This window comes from Taudactylus pleione, unplaced genomic scaffold (assembly GCF_031769625.1).
Source record: "Taudactylus pleione unplaced genomic scaffold, aTauple2 ptg000539l, whole genome shotgun sequence".
Taxonomy (NCBI): domain Eukaryota; kingdom Metazoa; phylum Chordata; class Amphibia; order Anura; family Myobatrachidae; genus Taudactylus; species Taudactylus pleione.
In genome coordinates, this window is record NW_028284941.1 from 3,867,048 (window position 1) to 3,884,837 (window position 17,790).

A 17,790-nucleotide genomic window follows, 5' to 3' on the forward strand; every position below is an offset into this window, starting at 1 on the left:
ATATGAGAGCCTTTTTCAAGACATGTAAGGAAGTGTAATACAGACCATTATTTAAACAAACATCCGCCAATCACGTTATCTCGTGAGGCAAACCCCCTAAATGGAAGCCAATCCGAGTGTGCCAAACTCACATGTCAGGTAATCAAGCTGTTTGCGCACACTGTGCACTGGAAGCAGCCGGATAGCACGTAGCCTACACTCCTCATAGAAGCAGAGTCGCGTCACATGTCAAACGGAAGTGACGCGACGCTTACCGCCGGGAGCGGAAATACCCTGTTGCTTAGCGATGGAACGCAAGCATAACTTTGTAAGTGGCACACCCGGAAATGAAGACTGAACATTACATAACATAAATCAAAAATAAGACACATTATAAAAACACAATAGTCATCACGGAAGAACAACTGAATAGTTAGCCAAAACCTATAATTATAGACTATGACGCCGATGTCTCATTTCATGTCGTGGAGCAGTTGTATAAATTCAGCGTGTATTGTTCAGATCTTCATTTCCAAATATTGTCCCGAAAAAATCTATAATTCTTCATAAAGTTCCATAACCAAAAAAAATATGAAAAAAACAGAAAAATAATGTTAGAAACAAGATCGCAATTAACATATTAAATCAAGCAAAATCATAAAAACCATTTTAACTCAAAATCTTTATTTAACCCTAACGGGGCAAGAGTCTTCAAGGAGAAAATACACTTCATTTCAGCCTTAGCTAGCATAGTGGCTATATCTCCCGATCTAGGATTGCCCTTGATTGCTTTTAATCCATAAAAACCCATTACACCATTCAAGGAACTACCATGAAATTCCTTAAAATGCATAGATAGCGCATGGGTCTCTAATCCTTTCTTTATGTTACGTACATGTTCACTAAGTCTCACTTTTAAAGGTCTAGAAGTACGACCAATGTAAAATTTATTACATTCACATTGAATCCCATATACTATATTTTTGCTGTTGCAGGTTATAAAATCTTTTATATAAAAATCGTTGCCGTTAATCTTAACTGTTTCTACTTTATTTCTTCCATCTCCTTTTATAGACCTACATCCTACACACGAACCACATCTGAAGAAACCTTTAGAAAGGATTTTCGTCCTACTATTGGATGGTTCGAGAAAACTTTTTACCAATTTATTCTTGAGATTAGGAGCTTTTCTGTAAATACATCTTGGCTTATCTGGTATTTTAGTGCCTAAGATTGGATCTCTCTTGAGAATCCCCCAATGCTTCCTGAGGATCTTTTCGATATCCCTATGTTGTTTAGAGAAATCGGTGATGAAAGCCCATTGATATTCATTATTCTTATTCAAAGAGGGTTGAGTTGTTTTCTCTTTAAGGAGATCTTTCCGTTCCAGCCCCTTCACTTTGTTAAAGGATTCATTAATATTGTCCTCATCGTACCCACACGCTTTGAACCTAACTTTCATTTCCTCCGCTTGCGTGTGAAAAGTTTCTAGGTCTGAACAATTTCTCCGCAACCTTTTTAACTGGCCTAATGGAATTGAATCGAGCCAGTTGTTATGATGGCAACTGGCCATATTTATAAAAGACCCCGAGTCTGTCGGTTTAGTATAATTTTTTGTTTCTATTTTCCCATCTTTTACATATACAGTGATGTCTAAAAAGTTCAAGCTAGTTTGACTAATTTCGAAAGTTAAAAAGATATTTCTGTTGTTATTATTCAGATGGTTACAAAAAATGTCCAAACTGGGTCTATCCCCCTTCCATATGAAAAATATGTCGTCTATGTACCTATGGTAGGACACCAAGTCCGCCCCGAGCGCACCACTACCCCACACGGCTTCCTCCTCCCATATACCCATGAAGAGGTTGGCGTAGCTCGGAGCGAACTTGGTGCCCATCGTGGTACCTGTTCTCTGTAGGAAGTACTCATCCTTAAATAGAAAAAAATTATTCGTCAAAATGAAGTTGATACTTTCTAAAAGAAAACATTACAAATCTTTCGATAGATTTGAGGTGTCAAGAAAATGTTTAGTGGCTGCTACTCCTAAATCATGCCTAATGATGGTATAAAGGGTGCTTACATCTGATGTTACCATGAAAAAATTGTTCTCCCATTTGATTTTTTCCAGAGAAATTAAAAAATCTTTTGTATCTCTCAGATGGGATCTATTACGGACTACTAGGGGTTGAAGATAAAAATCGATGAATTCGGCTAGATTCGAAGAAACCGAATCCACACCAGAGATAATTGGTCGTCCTGGGGGATTACATAGACTTTTGTGTACTTTTGGCAACACATAAATCACTGGTGTGACAGGTTTCTCAATCAAAAGGAAAGATGCTTCCTTGTGCCCTTTTTTTCGTACTTATCTATCAAGATTTTTAGTTTATTACAAATGATGATTGTGGGATCTCCACGTAGTTTTTTATACGTTTTAATGTCTTGTAATTGCCTATAGACTTCACACTCGTAGTCTTTTGTGTTCAATAATACCACTCCTCCACCCTTATCGGCGGGTTTTACAATAAGATCTTTATTCTCTTTCAGGCTTTTTAAAGCTTTCCTTTCTTTAATTGTTAAATTACACCTATTTTTATATGGTATATTACTATTCTTTTTTTTACCTTCTATATTCAATTTTTCAAAATCTCACAAAACTAAGGCATTGAAAGTATCTAAAAAGGGACCTCTAACATGTTGTGGATAAAAGACTGATTTCGGACGAAACGGAGTGACAGACGTCTCTTCCGTCGGTATCTCATTGTGAAAGAATTTTCTTATTGTTAATTTTCGAATGAATTTTTGAGTATCCACAAAGATGTTGAACGGGTTAATACTACAATTCGGAGCATACTTTAAACCCTTTTCTAACAAGGATTGTTCATCTTTAGATAAAATATGAGAGCTAAGATTAAAATTTTTTACCTTTGAATATTTCTCCAATGAGTTTAGATTTGTTATAATCTCAGTGTTTCCACTACTTTGATCATTATCAATAAATGTCTTGTTTTTCTTATTCTTCTTACGATTTCTTTTTCTCTTATTCCTTTTGGGGTTCCTAACTATTTTACTTTTCTTGCCCCCTCTTTTCCCCCTTGTAGTGGATTTCTCAATTACTTGTAATTGTATTGATAGGGGCTTTCTTCTAAAAAAGGAGAATATGCTCTAGCCAATGGTGAAAAACGGTTCCCATGACAAAAGGAACCCGAGAGGTCCTCATTTCTGTCATATATATTCTTCTGATTCCTGGAGTAATCGTTATGATAGTACCTATTTCTATTCATTCTGAATTTATCATTATGTTCCACATTACTGTATCTTTGTTTATTCCCTGATTGGTACCTATCTCTGTTGTTATATGTCTTAATTGGAGGGAATCGATGGTATCTTCTTGAGACCTCCCCTCCTTGTTTGTATTTATCCTTCGGAATTATTGGGATAGACTGATCATAATATGGAATCCTAGGAGTTTTTTTTCCTTGTAGCTCACTTCTGCATCCAATATCAGTTTTGTCTCGATTAAATTTATTAGATTTTTTAGCAACAATAACTTTTTCAGCTTTTTTAATTCTATATTTAATTCCACTTTCTAATTGTTTAAAGATTTCAGAGTTGCTATATGGTGTTACTAAAGATTCTAAAATACTAATCTCTTCTTCTAAAGATTTTAATTCCCTTCTACGTTCTTTAATTATTAGATCCATTAGTGAAAATGAGCAATCTTTAGTAATTTTCTCCCATTCACTTCTAAAGGTCTCATTAGCCGTAGAAAAAGAAGCTTTCTTATCAATTTTTAATCCTTTAGGAATGAGCTGATGTGCTATATAATTCTCTAATGTAGCTACCTCCCACCAGATCTTATTTTCCTTTTGTAAAACTACTTCAAGTTTTTTCATCATTCCTTCAAGATCTTCATCTATTAATTCTATGGAATCATTACTTTGATTAAATAGTTTGTCAGAAATTAGACGTCTTTCTTCTCTGAAATCAAACATAGTGATAACAATTGCTGCAGGGTGGTAAAAACTTTTTAAATGGTGACCAAAAAGATAGCAATATATAATATAATAAAAAAGTTTCTACCCAGTCTGCGCACAGTCGCCAATAATGGGAGTTCTCAATGATAGTGAGTGTCACCACACTCACACATAGACAATCTTATACACAAAAATCAAAAAAGAACTACACCTGGGCGCTATATAAATATATTTAGAAGTGGATACATCCCTTTCTCAAAGTTGGATCCTTTACACCTTCTCCTCTTCCTCCAGAAAACGGATTGATGTTACAGGGTTTTTTTCTCACGACCAGTTGACATGTGGAAAAATATATCCATATATCAATATTTCAGGAGGTCAATTCCAATCTTAGTTCATAGACAAGGAGATCAAAATCCCCAAATACCCTGTGACACGCCAGCGTACCCCACTCACAGCAGAAATATGATGTGTGTTCCTCAAGAGGTTTCTTTTAAAGATCCCATCACCCGGAAATTACAGAGAGATAGAACAGCAGTATCCTGCGTACCGTAACTCACATCAACACATGCAGAAACACCATATAAAGGTTTCTTTGGTGGGAAAACATAGCAAGCGTACCGAAACTCACAGTAAGAACAGTGATTAACCACTCATAATGGTTTCTTTTCTCTGTATCCGTCAATGTAGAATAGACTCCCAAAAATTGCAATCAGGGGATACCAGATTAAAAAATTTATTACCAACAAACTTAGTTCCACAGCACCAAAAAGTTAATCCATAAATAGTACAATAAATCACATGCGAAAAAATAGCAACAAATAGAAAAATAAAAATAAATAGATAAAAATGGCAAATGATCTCCCTTGTGGATAACATGGGTAATGTCATAAACAAGGATTTGGGCGATAGTCCAAAAAGAACCCAAAGCTTATAGAGACATACCTCACCACAGGGGATCTGAAGAAAACACTCCTTAGTCGACGCGCGTTTCGGCTCATATGAGAGCCTTTTTCAAGACATGTAAGGAAGTGTAATACAGACCATTATTTAAACAAACATCCGCCAATCACGTTATCTCGTGAGGCAAACCCCCTAAATGGAAGCCAATCCGAGTGTGCCAAACTCACATGTCAGGTAATCAAGCTGTTTGCGCACACTGTGCACTGGAAGCAGCCGGATAGCACGTAGCCTACACTCCTCATAGAAGCAGAGTCGCGTCACATGTCAAACGGAAGTGACGCGACGCTTACCGCCGGGAGCGGAAATACCCTGTTGCTTAGCGATGGAACGCAAGCATAACTTTGTAAGTGGCACACCCGGAAATGAAGACGGAAGAACAACTGAATAGTTAGCCAAAACCTATAATTATAGACTATGACGCCTATTCAGTTGTTCTTCCGTGATGACTATTGTGTTTTTATAATGTGTCTTATTTTTGATTTATGTTATGTAATGTTCAGTCTTCATTTCCGGGTGTGCCACTTACAAAGTTATGCTTGCGTTCCATCGCTAAGCAACAGGGTATTTCCGCTCCCGGCGGTAAGCGTCGCGTCACTTCCGTTTGACATGTGACGCGACTCTGCTTCTATGAGGAGTGTAGGCTACGTGCTATCCGGCTGCTTCCAGTGCACAGTGTGCGCAAACAGCTTGATTACCTGACATGTGAGTTTGGCACACTCGGATTGGCTTCCATTTAGGGGGTTTGCCTCATGAGATAACGTGATTGGCGGATGTTTGTTTAAATAATGGTCTGTATTACACTTCCTTACATGTCTTAAAAAAGGCTCTCATATGAGCTGAAACGCGCGTCGACTAAGGAGTGTTTTCTTCAGATCCCCTGTGGTGAGGTATGTCTCTATAAGCTTTGGGTTCTTTTTGGACTATCGCCCAAATCCTTGTTTATGACATTACCCACGTTATCCACAAGGGAGATCATTTGCCATTTTTATCTATTTATTTTTATTTTTCTATTTGTTGCTATTTTTTCGCATGTGATTTATTGTACTATTTATGGATTAACTTTTTGGTGCTGTGGAACTAAGTTTGTTGGTAATAAATTTTTTAATCTGGTATCCCCTGATTGCAATTTTTGGGAGTCTATTCTACATTGACGGATACAGAGAAAAGAAACCATTATGAGTGGTTAATCACTGTTCTTACTGTGAGTTTCGGTACGCTTGCTATGTTTTCCCACCAAAGAAACCTTTATATGGTGTTTCTGCATGTGTTGATGTGAGTTACGGTACGCAGGATACTGCTGTTCTATCTCTCTGTAATTTCCGGGTGATGGGATCTTTAAAAGAAACCTCTTGAGGAACACACATCATATTTCTGCTGTGAGTGGGGTACGCTGGCGTGTCACAGGGTATTTGGGGATTTTGATCTCCTTGTCTATGAACTAAGATTGGAATTGACCTCCTGAAATATTGATATATGGATATATTTTTCCACATGTCAACTGGTCGTGAGAAAAAAACCCTGTAACATCAATCCGTTTTCTGGAGGAAGAGGAGAAGGTGTAAAGGATCCAACTTTGAGAAAGGGATGTATCCACTTCTAAATATATTTATATAGCGCCCAGGTGTAGTTCTTTTTTGATTTTTGTGTATAAGATTGTCTATGTGTGAGTGTGGTGACACTCACTATCATTGAGAACTCCCATTATTGGCGACTGTGCGCAGACTGGGTAGAAACTTTTTTATTATATTATATATTGCTATCTTTTTGGTCACCATTTAAAAAGTTTTTACCACCCTGCAGCAATTGTTATCACTATGTTTGATTTCAGAGAAGAAAGACGTCTAATTTCTGACAAACTATTTAATCAAAGTAATGATTCCATAGAATTAATAGATGAAGATCTTGAAGGAATGATGAAAAAACTTGAAGTAGTTTTACAAAAGGAAAATAAGATCTGGTGGGAGGTAGCTACATTAGAGAATTATATAGCACATCAGCTCATTCCTAAAGGATTAAAAATTGATAAGAAAGCTTCTTTTTCTACGGCTAATGAGACCTTTAGAAGTGAATGGGAGAAAATTACTAAAGATTGCTCATTTTCACTAATGGATCTAATAATTAAAGAACGTAGAAGGGAATTAAAATCTTTAGAAGAAGAGATTAGTATTTTAGAATCTTTAGTAACACCATATAGCAACTCTGAAATCTTTAAACAATTAGAAAGTGGAATTAAATATAGAATTAAAAAAGCTGAAAAAGTTATTGTTGCTAAAAAATCTAATAAATTTAATCGAGACAAAACTGATATTGGATGCAGAAGTGAGCTACAAGGAAAAAAAACTCCTAGGATTCCATATTATGATCAGTCTATCCCAATAATTCCGAAGGATAAATACAAACAAGGAGGGGAGGTCTCAAGAAGATACCATCGATTCCCTCCAATTAAGACATATAACAACAGAGATAGGTACCAATCAGGGAATAAACAAAGATACAGTAATGTGGAACATAATGATAAATTCAGAATGAATAGAAATAGGTACTATCATAACGATTACTCCAGGAATCAGAAGAATATATATGACAGAAATGAGGACCTCTCGGGTTCCTTTTGTCATGGGAACCGTTTTTCACCATTGGCTAGAGCATATTCTCCTTTTTTAGAAGAAAGCCCCTATCAATACAATTACAAGTAATTGAGAAATCCACTACAAGGGGGAAAAGAGGGGGCAAGAAAAGTAAAATAGTTAGGAACCCCAAAAGGAATAAGAGAAAAAGAAATCGTAAGAAGAATAAGAAAAACAAGACATTTATTGATAATGATCAAAGTAGTGGAAACACTGAGATTATAACAAATCTAAACTCATTGGAGAAATATTCAAAGGTAAAAAATTTTAATCTTAGCTCTCATATTTTATCTAAAGATGAACAATCCTTGTTAGAAAAGGGTTTAAAGTATGCTCCGAATTGTAGTATTAACCCGTTCAACATCTTTGTGGATACTCAAAAATTCATTCGAAAATTAACAATAAGAAAATTCTTTCACAATGAGATACCGACGGAAGAGACGTCTGTCACTCCGTTTCGTCCGAAATCAGTCTTTTATCCACAACATGTTAGAGGTCCCTTTTTAGATACTTTCAATGCCTTAGTTTTGGGAGATTTTGAAAAATTGAATATAGAAGGTAAAAAAAAGAATAGTAATATACCATATAAAAATAGGTGTAATTTAACAATTAAAGAAAGGAAAGCTTTAAAAAGCCTGAAAGAGAATAAAGATCTTATTGTAAAACCCGCCGATAAGGGTGGAGGAGTGGTATTATTGAACACAAAAGACTACGAGTGTGAAGTCTATAGGCAATTACAAGACATTAAAACGTATAAAAAACTACGTGGAGATCCCACAATCATCATTTGTAATAAACTAAAAATCTTGATAGATAAGTACGAAAAAAAGGGCACAAGGAAGCATCTTTCCTTTTGATTGAGAAACCTGTCACACCAGTGATTTATGTGTTGCCAAAAGTACACAAAAGTCTATGTAATCCCCCAGGACGACCAATTATCTCTGGTGTGGATTCGGTTTCTTCGAATCTAGCCGAATTCATCGATTTTTATCTTCAACCCCTAGTAGTCCGTAATAGATCCCATCTGAGAGATACAAAAGATTTTTTAATTTCTCTGGAAAAAATCAAATGGGAGAACAATTTTTTCATGGTAACATCAGATGTAAGCACCCTTTATACCATCATTAGGCATGATTTAGGAGTAGCAGCCACTAAACATTTTCTTGACACCTCAAATCTATCGAAAGATTTGCAATGTTTTCTTTTAGAAAGTATCAACTTCATTTTGACGAATAATTTTTTTCTATTTAAGGATGAGTACTTCCTACAGAGAACAGGTACCACGATGGGCACCAAGTTCGCTCCGAGCTACGCCAACCTCTTCATGGGTATATGGGAGGAGGAAGCCGTGTGGGGTAGTGGTGCGCTCGGGGCGGACTTGGTGTCCTACCATAGGTACATAGACGACATATTTTTCATATGGAAGGGGGATAGACCCAGTTTGGACATTTTTTGTAACCATCTGAATAATAACAACAGAAATATCTTTTTAACTTTCGAAATTAGTCAAACTAGCTTGAACTTTTTAGACATCACTGTATATGTAAAAGATGGGAAAATAGAAACAAAAAATTATACTAAACCGACAGACTCGGGGACTTTTATAAATATGGCCAGTTGCCATCATAACAACTGGCTCGATTCAATTCCATTAGGCCAGTTAAAAAGGTTGCGGAGAAATTGTTCAGACCTAGAAACTTTTCACACGCAAGCGGAGGAAATGAAAGTTAGGTTCAAAGCGTGTGGGTACGATGAGGACAATATTAATGAATCCTTTAACAAAGTGAAGGGGCTGGAACGGAAAGATCTCCTTAAAGAGAAAACAACTCAACCCTCTTTGAATAAGAATAATGAATATCAATGGGCTTTCATCACCGATTTCTCTAAACAACATAGGGATATCGAAAAGATCCTCAGGAAGCATTGGGGGATTCTCAAGAGAGATCCAATCTTAGGCACTAAAATACCAGATAAGCCAAGATGTATTTACAGAAAAGCTCCTAATCTCAAGAATAAATTGGTAAAAAGTTTTCTCGAACCATCCAATAGTAGGACGAAAATCCTTTCTAAAGGTTTCTTCAGATGTGGTTCGTGTGTAGGATGTAGGTCTATAAAAGGAGATGGAAGAAATAAAGTAGAAACAGTTAAGATTAACGGCAACGATTTTTATATAAAAGATTTTATAACCTGCAACAGCAAAAATATAGTATATGGGATTCAATGTGAATGTAATAAATTTTACATTGGTCGTACTTCTAGACCTTTAAAAGTGAGACTTAGTGAACATGTACGTAACATAAAGAAAGGATTAGAGACCCATGCGCTATCTATGCATTTTAAGGAATTTCATGGTAGTTCCTTGAATGGTGTAATGGGTTTTTATGGATTAAAAGCAATCAAGGGCAATCCTAGATCGGGAGATATAGCCACTATGCTAGCTAAGGCTGAAATGAAGTGTATTTTCTCCTTGAAGACTCTTGCCCCGTTAGGGTTAAATAAAGATTTTGAGTTAAAATGGTTTTTATGATTTTGCTTGATTTAATATGTTAATTGCGATCTTGTTTCTAACATTATTTTTCTGTTTTTTTCATATTTTTTTTGGTTATGGAACTTTATGAAGAATTATAGATTTTTTCGGGACAATATTTGGAAATGAAGATCTGAACAATACACGCTGAATTTATACAACTGCTCCACGACATGAAATGAGACATCGGCGTCATAGTCTATAATTATAGGTTTTGGCTAACTATTCAGTTGTTCTTCCGTGATGACTATTGTGTTTTTATAATGTGTCTTATTTTTGATTTATGTTATGTAATGTTCAGTCTTCATTTCCGGGTGTGCCACTTACAAAGTTATGCTTGCGTTCCATCGCTAAGCAACAGGGTATTTCCGCTCCCGGCGGTAAGCGTCGCGTCACTTCCGTTTGACATGTGACGCGACTCTGCTTCTATGAGGAGTGTAGGCTACGTGCTATCCGGCTGCTTCCAGTGCACAGTGTGCGCAAACAGCTTGATTACCTGACATGTGAGTTTGGCACACTCGGATTGGCTTCCATTTAGGGGGTTTGCCTCACGAGATAACGTGATTGGCGGATGTTTGTTTAAATAATGGTCTGTATTACACTTCCTTACATGTCTTAAAAAAGGCTCTCATATGAGCTGAAACGCGCGTCGACTAAGGAGTGTTTTCTTCAGATCCCCTGTGGTGAGGTATGTCTCTATAAGCTTTGGGTTCTTTTTGGACTATCGCCCAAATCCTTGTTTATGACATTACCCACGTTATCCACAAGGGAGATCATTTGCCATTTTTATCTATTTATTTTTATTTTTCTATTTGTTGCTATTTTTTCGCATGTGATTTATTGTACTATTTATGGATTAACTTTTTGGTGCTGTGGAACTAAGTTTGTTGGTAATAAATTTTTTAATCTGGTATCCCCTGATTGCAATTTTTGGGAGTCTATTCTACATTGACGGATACAGAGAAAAGAAACCATTATGAGTGGTTAATCACTGTTCTTACTGTGAGTTTCGGTACGCTTGCTATGTTTTCCCACCAAAGAAACCTTTATATGGTGTTTCTGCATGTGTTGATGTGAGTTACGGTACGCAGGATACTGCTGTTCTATCTCTCTGTAATTTCCGGGTGATGGGATCTTTAAAAGAAACCTCTTGAGGAACACACATCATATTTCTGCTGTGAGTGGGGTACGCTGGCGTGTCACAGGGTATTTGGGGATTTTGATCTCCTTGTCTATGAACTAAGATTGGAATTGACCTCCTGAAATATTGATATATGGATATATTTTTCCACATGTCAACTGGTCGTGAGAAAAAAACCCTGTAACATCAATCCGTTTTCTGGAGGAAGAGGAGAAGGTGTAAAGGATCCAACTTTGAGAAAGGGATGTATCCACTTCTAAATATATTTATATAGCGCCCAGGTGTAGTTCTTTTTTGATTTTTGTGTATAAGACATGCATTATGTACCCGTAATAATGTAGTAATGCAGTATCAGTATAATGAGATTGTAATAAATATGTAAAGAAAATAACTATAAACAAGACTAATTTTATTCATAACATATTAAATAATAATTCTTATTAGATCAAAGCACAAACATGTTACTTCTACAATGTAAAAGTAAACATGTGGTAAACAAAAAAACCTTACGGTCATATAATGCACTGCCGCTAAAATATATTAGTATATGGCAGTGCTATTTTTCAGAAGCAACAAGACTTTTGTTATAGCTATGAAAATATAATTGTGGCAATAAATATATATACATCAAATAGCAAAAAATTGTTTGATCTAAACTTACCAATTGTGTTTAACTGTTTTACTGCCATCTTGAATTGCTTGTGATTTGAAGTCGTTTATTGCTGTGCACATTTTTGATTTGTCATCAAACTATGTATATTGTACCCTCATATGCATCTTAGTATATATCAGTACTTGAATCTTTGTCTCAATGAAATATACTGTTATAAAAAAATATATATATATATTTATATTTTAAAATTTCCCAGGCCATACCTCATTCAAAAATATGGAAACCCCCTTCCAGAAATCCTACGTCTTTGCTGTATGTAGAAGTGTTTGTATGTGCAGATTTCACATATAACACATACCATATTTTTAGAATTATACACGTGTGCTAGCAAAACAAATGAAACCAAGCTAGACAAATACTACAAGGGTGCTTTGTGTCTCCAAGTATATTAGCCTAGAGAAATCAGCACTTCTATGCTGTGTTTTCTGCTTATCGTAAGCGCTGCATCCCTGAAAATACCCCTTTTCACCAAAAACTCGGCTCCAACCTGGACACTAAGCACAGGTCAGAGCCAGGTTTTACCCCTTTTATACCAGTGGCTGAACCCAGGTATTTCCGTTTCCAGCCGTTCTCACTGGACCCGGGTCTTCCAGCGTTACAGTGGACGCTTGGAGATGATGTAAACTCTAAGCGCTACTAAAGCCAGCCAATCTGCTCTTTTCAGGCATGACCTGGGTCATCGAGATCTGGGTCATGCTGTTTACACCACACCATTATCTAGGTCCTTCCCACGTTCAACTCTGGTAGCTACCAGGTTCGGATTCCCAGGTCACTCAACCCAGGTTATTATTTAAGGACCCTTTTACACCAAGCCACAGGTTATTTGGCTGGTGGAAAAGGGGTATAACGCAATTTATGCAATGGACGGTATCCATAGACTGTCCCTGTGTTAGTATACCAGGAGGTTTGTGCTTACTCTGCTTGCTATGTCCCAGGTTCCTTGGTACTAAACAGACATGTGCATATGTCTCACTGACCTTAATTTCCCCCTTTTATTTACAATAACCCCTTTAATTTATACTAACATATTCCATTGTTGTCATTTAGTATGTATGAGATCTATAATTATTTTGTACATTTATTAGGATGTTTTTTAAAAATGTATGTGTCCCTCTGGTTTGCATGTATAGTGCACCTTGGTAACAGCGCAGCCTTTTATAACACTGGTTATGATGTAGCATGGGGTACTCAATGGGCAAAATTTACTAAGCGGTGGGTTGACGGCAGTTTCTATTCTATTCTAAACCCCGGGGGTTTGGTGGCGGTTTTGCAGCGGTTTCTAAATGACAGCCCTTTTCTATTGTATTCTAAAATGTGTTTTGATGGCAGTTTTGCAGCAGTTTTGGACTTAGTAAATCTGCAGATAGCAAAACCGCCGCCAAACCACAGTCAGAACACATTTTAGAATATAAGAGAACAGGGCTGTAATTTAGAAGCCACTGCAAAACCTCCACCAAACCACCGGGGTTTAGAATAGAATAGAAACCGCCGTCAAACCGCCGCTTAGTACATTTTGCCCAATGTCTCCTGTGATCTGTCCAGTGTTGTAAGATGTAGGCACCTAAGCTCCTCTTTCCTCCCACATGTCACATGACACAATAGATGTGACACATTTATTTGAAACCGGTAAATGTGGGGTGTGCTGCTCCCTCTGTAAGATGGCGGATGCAAATAAACAAAAATCTTACACAGTAAGGGACAAACTAAATCATAAGTGGGTGATAGCGGAGGAAGATAAACTACATTCTTTCCTTCACAGGGTAGATAACGCTCATTGTTTTCAATTAAAAGCCATTAATTAATAAACAAATAAACTTTAGTTTTATTCATTCATTAATCTCACTTTAGACATCAGTAGGCATATAAGATTTTCTCCTAGTACTGTGTATGTCCTAGCATGTTGTTGCATTCCCGCACTATAAACTGGGTGCACTCTGTGTAAGGATTATATATAACTGAGCGGGTATAAATATATCACTTATTTCATGTTTCCCATAATAAATGAGATCTGACAACCAGAGCTGTATATTCAGCACTTACACACACACACACACCTTTGCAATGATGTTCTCTGCCTGAGGGGTGATGGAATAGTCCTCAAAACCGAGCAGACTGATGTTAAACTGGGAATCTCCGGTTAGCATCTGGAAGAGCACAACGCCAAATGAATACCAATCGGCAGCAGCATTGTACTCTTTGTCATTGCAGATCTGCCAAAAGAAGGACACAAATTTCTTTATGCTATAGGTTATTTATCAACAATGTTAATGTTAATCTGGTCAAAAAACGGGTGTAGTAGGTATTACCGCCAGCCTAATCCTAACCCTCCCTTAGGGGTGCCCAACCCAAACATCCCCCCCAAGTGCCTAACTCTAACCCCCCTCTAAGTGCCTAAACCTAACCCCCCCTAACCCGCAGCCTAACGCTAAGTCTCCCAGGGGGATGCCTAACCCTAACCTCTCCCCGGGGGCGCCTAACCCTAACTCCCCCTTCCCCTAGCCTAAACCTAACCCTCCCAGGGGGGTGTCTAACCCTAAGTCGTCCCTGGGAGCCCTAAACCTAACCCCCACCGCTACGGCTGTCTGTGCCCGACTTACCTTCGTTCGGTATGCCGGGCGTCGGTCTCACGGCGTAGGTCTAATGACAGGCATCGGGATTTCGACGCCTGTCATTAGTACTTTGCCAGGATTAGACAGTAGGGAAGCCGGCGGTCGGCATTTAGACTGTTGGCTTCCTGACTACATCCTCAAAAAACACTGTTCTAGCATCACATACCTTGGTGTAAGAGCAATATTTTCATGGGATAATTCCCATGTATCAATGCAACTAATACATACAAGTAACACATTAATGCTCAGAGAAATTATATTGTAAATTATATAAATTGTATAAAAAGTAGTGAACATATTCTTTTATTTACTGATTTTTTTATCACTTAATATCTGGCTCTTTGTGATATCAGAAAGTGGAAAACATATAACTATACTTTACACCAGAGTTGCCAACCCTCCCGATTTCACGTTTTAAGATGCTCCCGCTGCCCCAGAAAGTGAAGAAAACCTCCCGGTTTCCTCACTGTGCTGTTGAAAACCCGGACTGCGCATGCGCGAGTCTGGATGGGGCAGAGATGGGGCTTGAGTGAGGAGGATGTTACAATGTGACTTTGCTACTGCAGTGCTAGAGGCTGGCCACCGCGGGGTTGTGAGCAACAGTGGCTGACTAGCACATAATCACACAGACTCCCTGCAGTGCCTTCCCACCCGGAGTCACATGGCAGTGACTGGAGGCAGCAGCGTCCTTCCCCTGATGACTATAAACCGATCCCCTAGAAAAACAGCAAATGTAAGTAGGAGATACTCGGGGACTTTTGTTTATTGTATGACAGAGCTTGCAAACTAACAGTAAACTAAGCAGCTTTGTTTACTGTTGCTTTGCTCTGCGCAGATGGTTTCTCGTGGATGGAAGGATCGAGAGTTAAGGTTGGGATTACCTTATCTTGCAGGGTTGTGATCTCTGTGGACAGTTCTCTGGAATGACAGCTGTCTAATGAGATCATAACCTTGCAAGATAAGGCAATCCAGTTAGTCCAGACAGCCCCAGTCTCACACTGAACCTCCTCACATTCACTAATGTGAAAGCCCACCCTTTTACAATAGACAACCATACTCCCACCTATACTAAAACTGGTGCACCCTTGTTACTGCCCCCATAGTTCTGTCTGTTTCCCATTAGATTGTGAGCTCTCACCAGCAGGGCTCTCCCTACCCTTTGCTCTCAAATCTGCATTTATTTTGTCTAACTTTAATGTCCCTTTTTTATGCATACGCCATTGTCTTGGAACAGTGCTACTGTAGCTATGAAATAATTTACAACAATAAACATTCAGCCATATTTTAGAAAAGTGTATTCTTTTTTTTATTATTCCAATGCTTTATTTTAGTTTATGCATTTTACATAAGTTTTCATCTACTTCTGAAAAATACCCCCCTTAGTGAGAATAGATGCCCCTTTAAGTGAAGCTAGATATGCCCTTTGGTCGGAGCTGGCCACGCCCCATCTGTGGCGTCCATGCTGCGGATTCTACTACAGCCTACTAGCTTTCAGAAGTAGGCAAGTATGCTTTACACTTGTTTATTTACTATGCACAGAAACAGACAAATCTCAGGTGCACAACTCCAAATTATTAATAATATATATAAATGCAATAACATTTTGCAATCAATAGAGGTTTTTAGCATAATCATGGCCAAGGTTATGGGCCCACCCACCATATCCAGGTAACCTCTTTCGGGTGGGTCCCTAACATACTAGGGTTCAAATCCAGAGTGCAGCACCCCCCAAAACTGGCCCAGCCAAGCCGCCCCAGGGCACCACCATAGTAAGAAAAGTGCAGTGTAAAGAGATAGTTAGGAGCAGCTGCAGCTGCATATAAATGAAAATAAAAAAGTGAAGTACATATATATATAAACACACACAGTGAAGGGTTAAAATGTGTTATAAAGGAAAATGTGTTATAATGCGGTGCCCTGAGACAGATTAACCAACGCAATCCAGGGGGACTCACACCCCAAAAATGAACCAAAGTTGCACTACAGTATATAACTTGTAGGACTTACCTAGAATTGTGCCTAATACAGTGTGCATATACATTACCATACTCCATGCTTTTAAACCAATAAGGAAGGGTGCTAGTCCAGAATGAGGGCGTCTTTTTTCCCTCAGAAGTGCAATAAAGCACATTAAATGGAGCATATGGGAAAGATTTCTGGACTGCACAACCTGACTATATAAATGATGGGAGGTGCTACCTGATGAGACTAATTGCAGGCACAGAAACAGACAAATCTCAGGTGCACAACTCCAAATGATTAATAATATATATAAATGCCATAAAATTTTGCAATCAATATAGGTTTTTAGCATAATCATGGCCAAGGTTATGGGCCCACCCACCATATCCAGGTAACCTCTTTCGGGTGGGTCCCTAACATACTAGGGTTCAAATCCAGAGTGCAGGACCCCTCAAAACTGGCCCAGCCAAGCCGCCCCAGGGCACCACCATAGTAAGAAAAGTGCAGTGTAAAGAGATAGGAGCAGCTGTGTGTGTTTATATATATATATGTACTTCACTTTTTTATTTTCATTCTTTATATGCAGCTGCAGCTGCTCCTAACTATCTCTTTACACTGCACTTTTCTTACTATGGTGGTGCCCTGGGGCGGCTTGGCTGGGCCAGTTTTGGGGGGTCCTGCACTCTGGATTTGAACCCTAGTATGTTAGGGACCCACCCGAAAGAGGTTACCTGGATATGGTGGGTAGGCCCATAACCTTGGCCATGATTATGCTAAAAACCTCTATTGATTGAAAAAATGTATTGCATTTATATATATTATTAATAATTTGGAGTTGTGCACCTGAGATTTGTCTGTTTCTGTGCCTGCAATTAGTCTCATCAGGTAGCACCTCCCATTATATATATAGTCAGGTTGTGCAGTCCAGAAATCTTTCCCATATGCTTTATTTACTATGCTTAAGCTACTCTTCCGGCTACTCTACCTATTTGTTTTGTCCTGTATCTCATTTGCTACAGCTATAAAGTGCACACATACACCAAGATACATGCACATATCATTAGCCATACAAATTGTACATGATTGAGAAAGAGTATGTGTCATTCATGTATTTATAGATTTATATAGCAGATCCTGCAGCCATGTGTCCAAACTACAGTGTCTATGTAATATCTTACATTATCCATCTCATTTGTAACCTAAGGATAATGTGTGGTCGGGATACAGTGTATACAGTATATCCTATTATTCAGTGCTCTGGTCTAATGATTAGTGGTTGGGCAATGACTGCACACAAACAAAGACTGCAGTCACAGGCTGATCACTCTCCTG

General features: G+C 38.1%; 1 protein-coding gene across 1 annotated transcript in view; it reads right to left on the reverse strand.

Annotated features, from left to right (window-relative positions):
* The window catches only part of LOC148500939 (protein kinase C delta type-like), a 62,030-nt gene that overhangs the window by 6,281 nt on the left and 37,959 nt on the right, over positions 1–17,790 (reverse strand). The window contains exon 7 of the mRNA XM_088451161.1: positions 13,942–14,097. Coding sequence (XP_088307287.1) covers positions 13,942–14,097 — 156 coding nt within the window. The remainder of the gene's footprint in view (positions 1–13,941; positions 14,098–17,790) is intronic.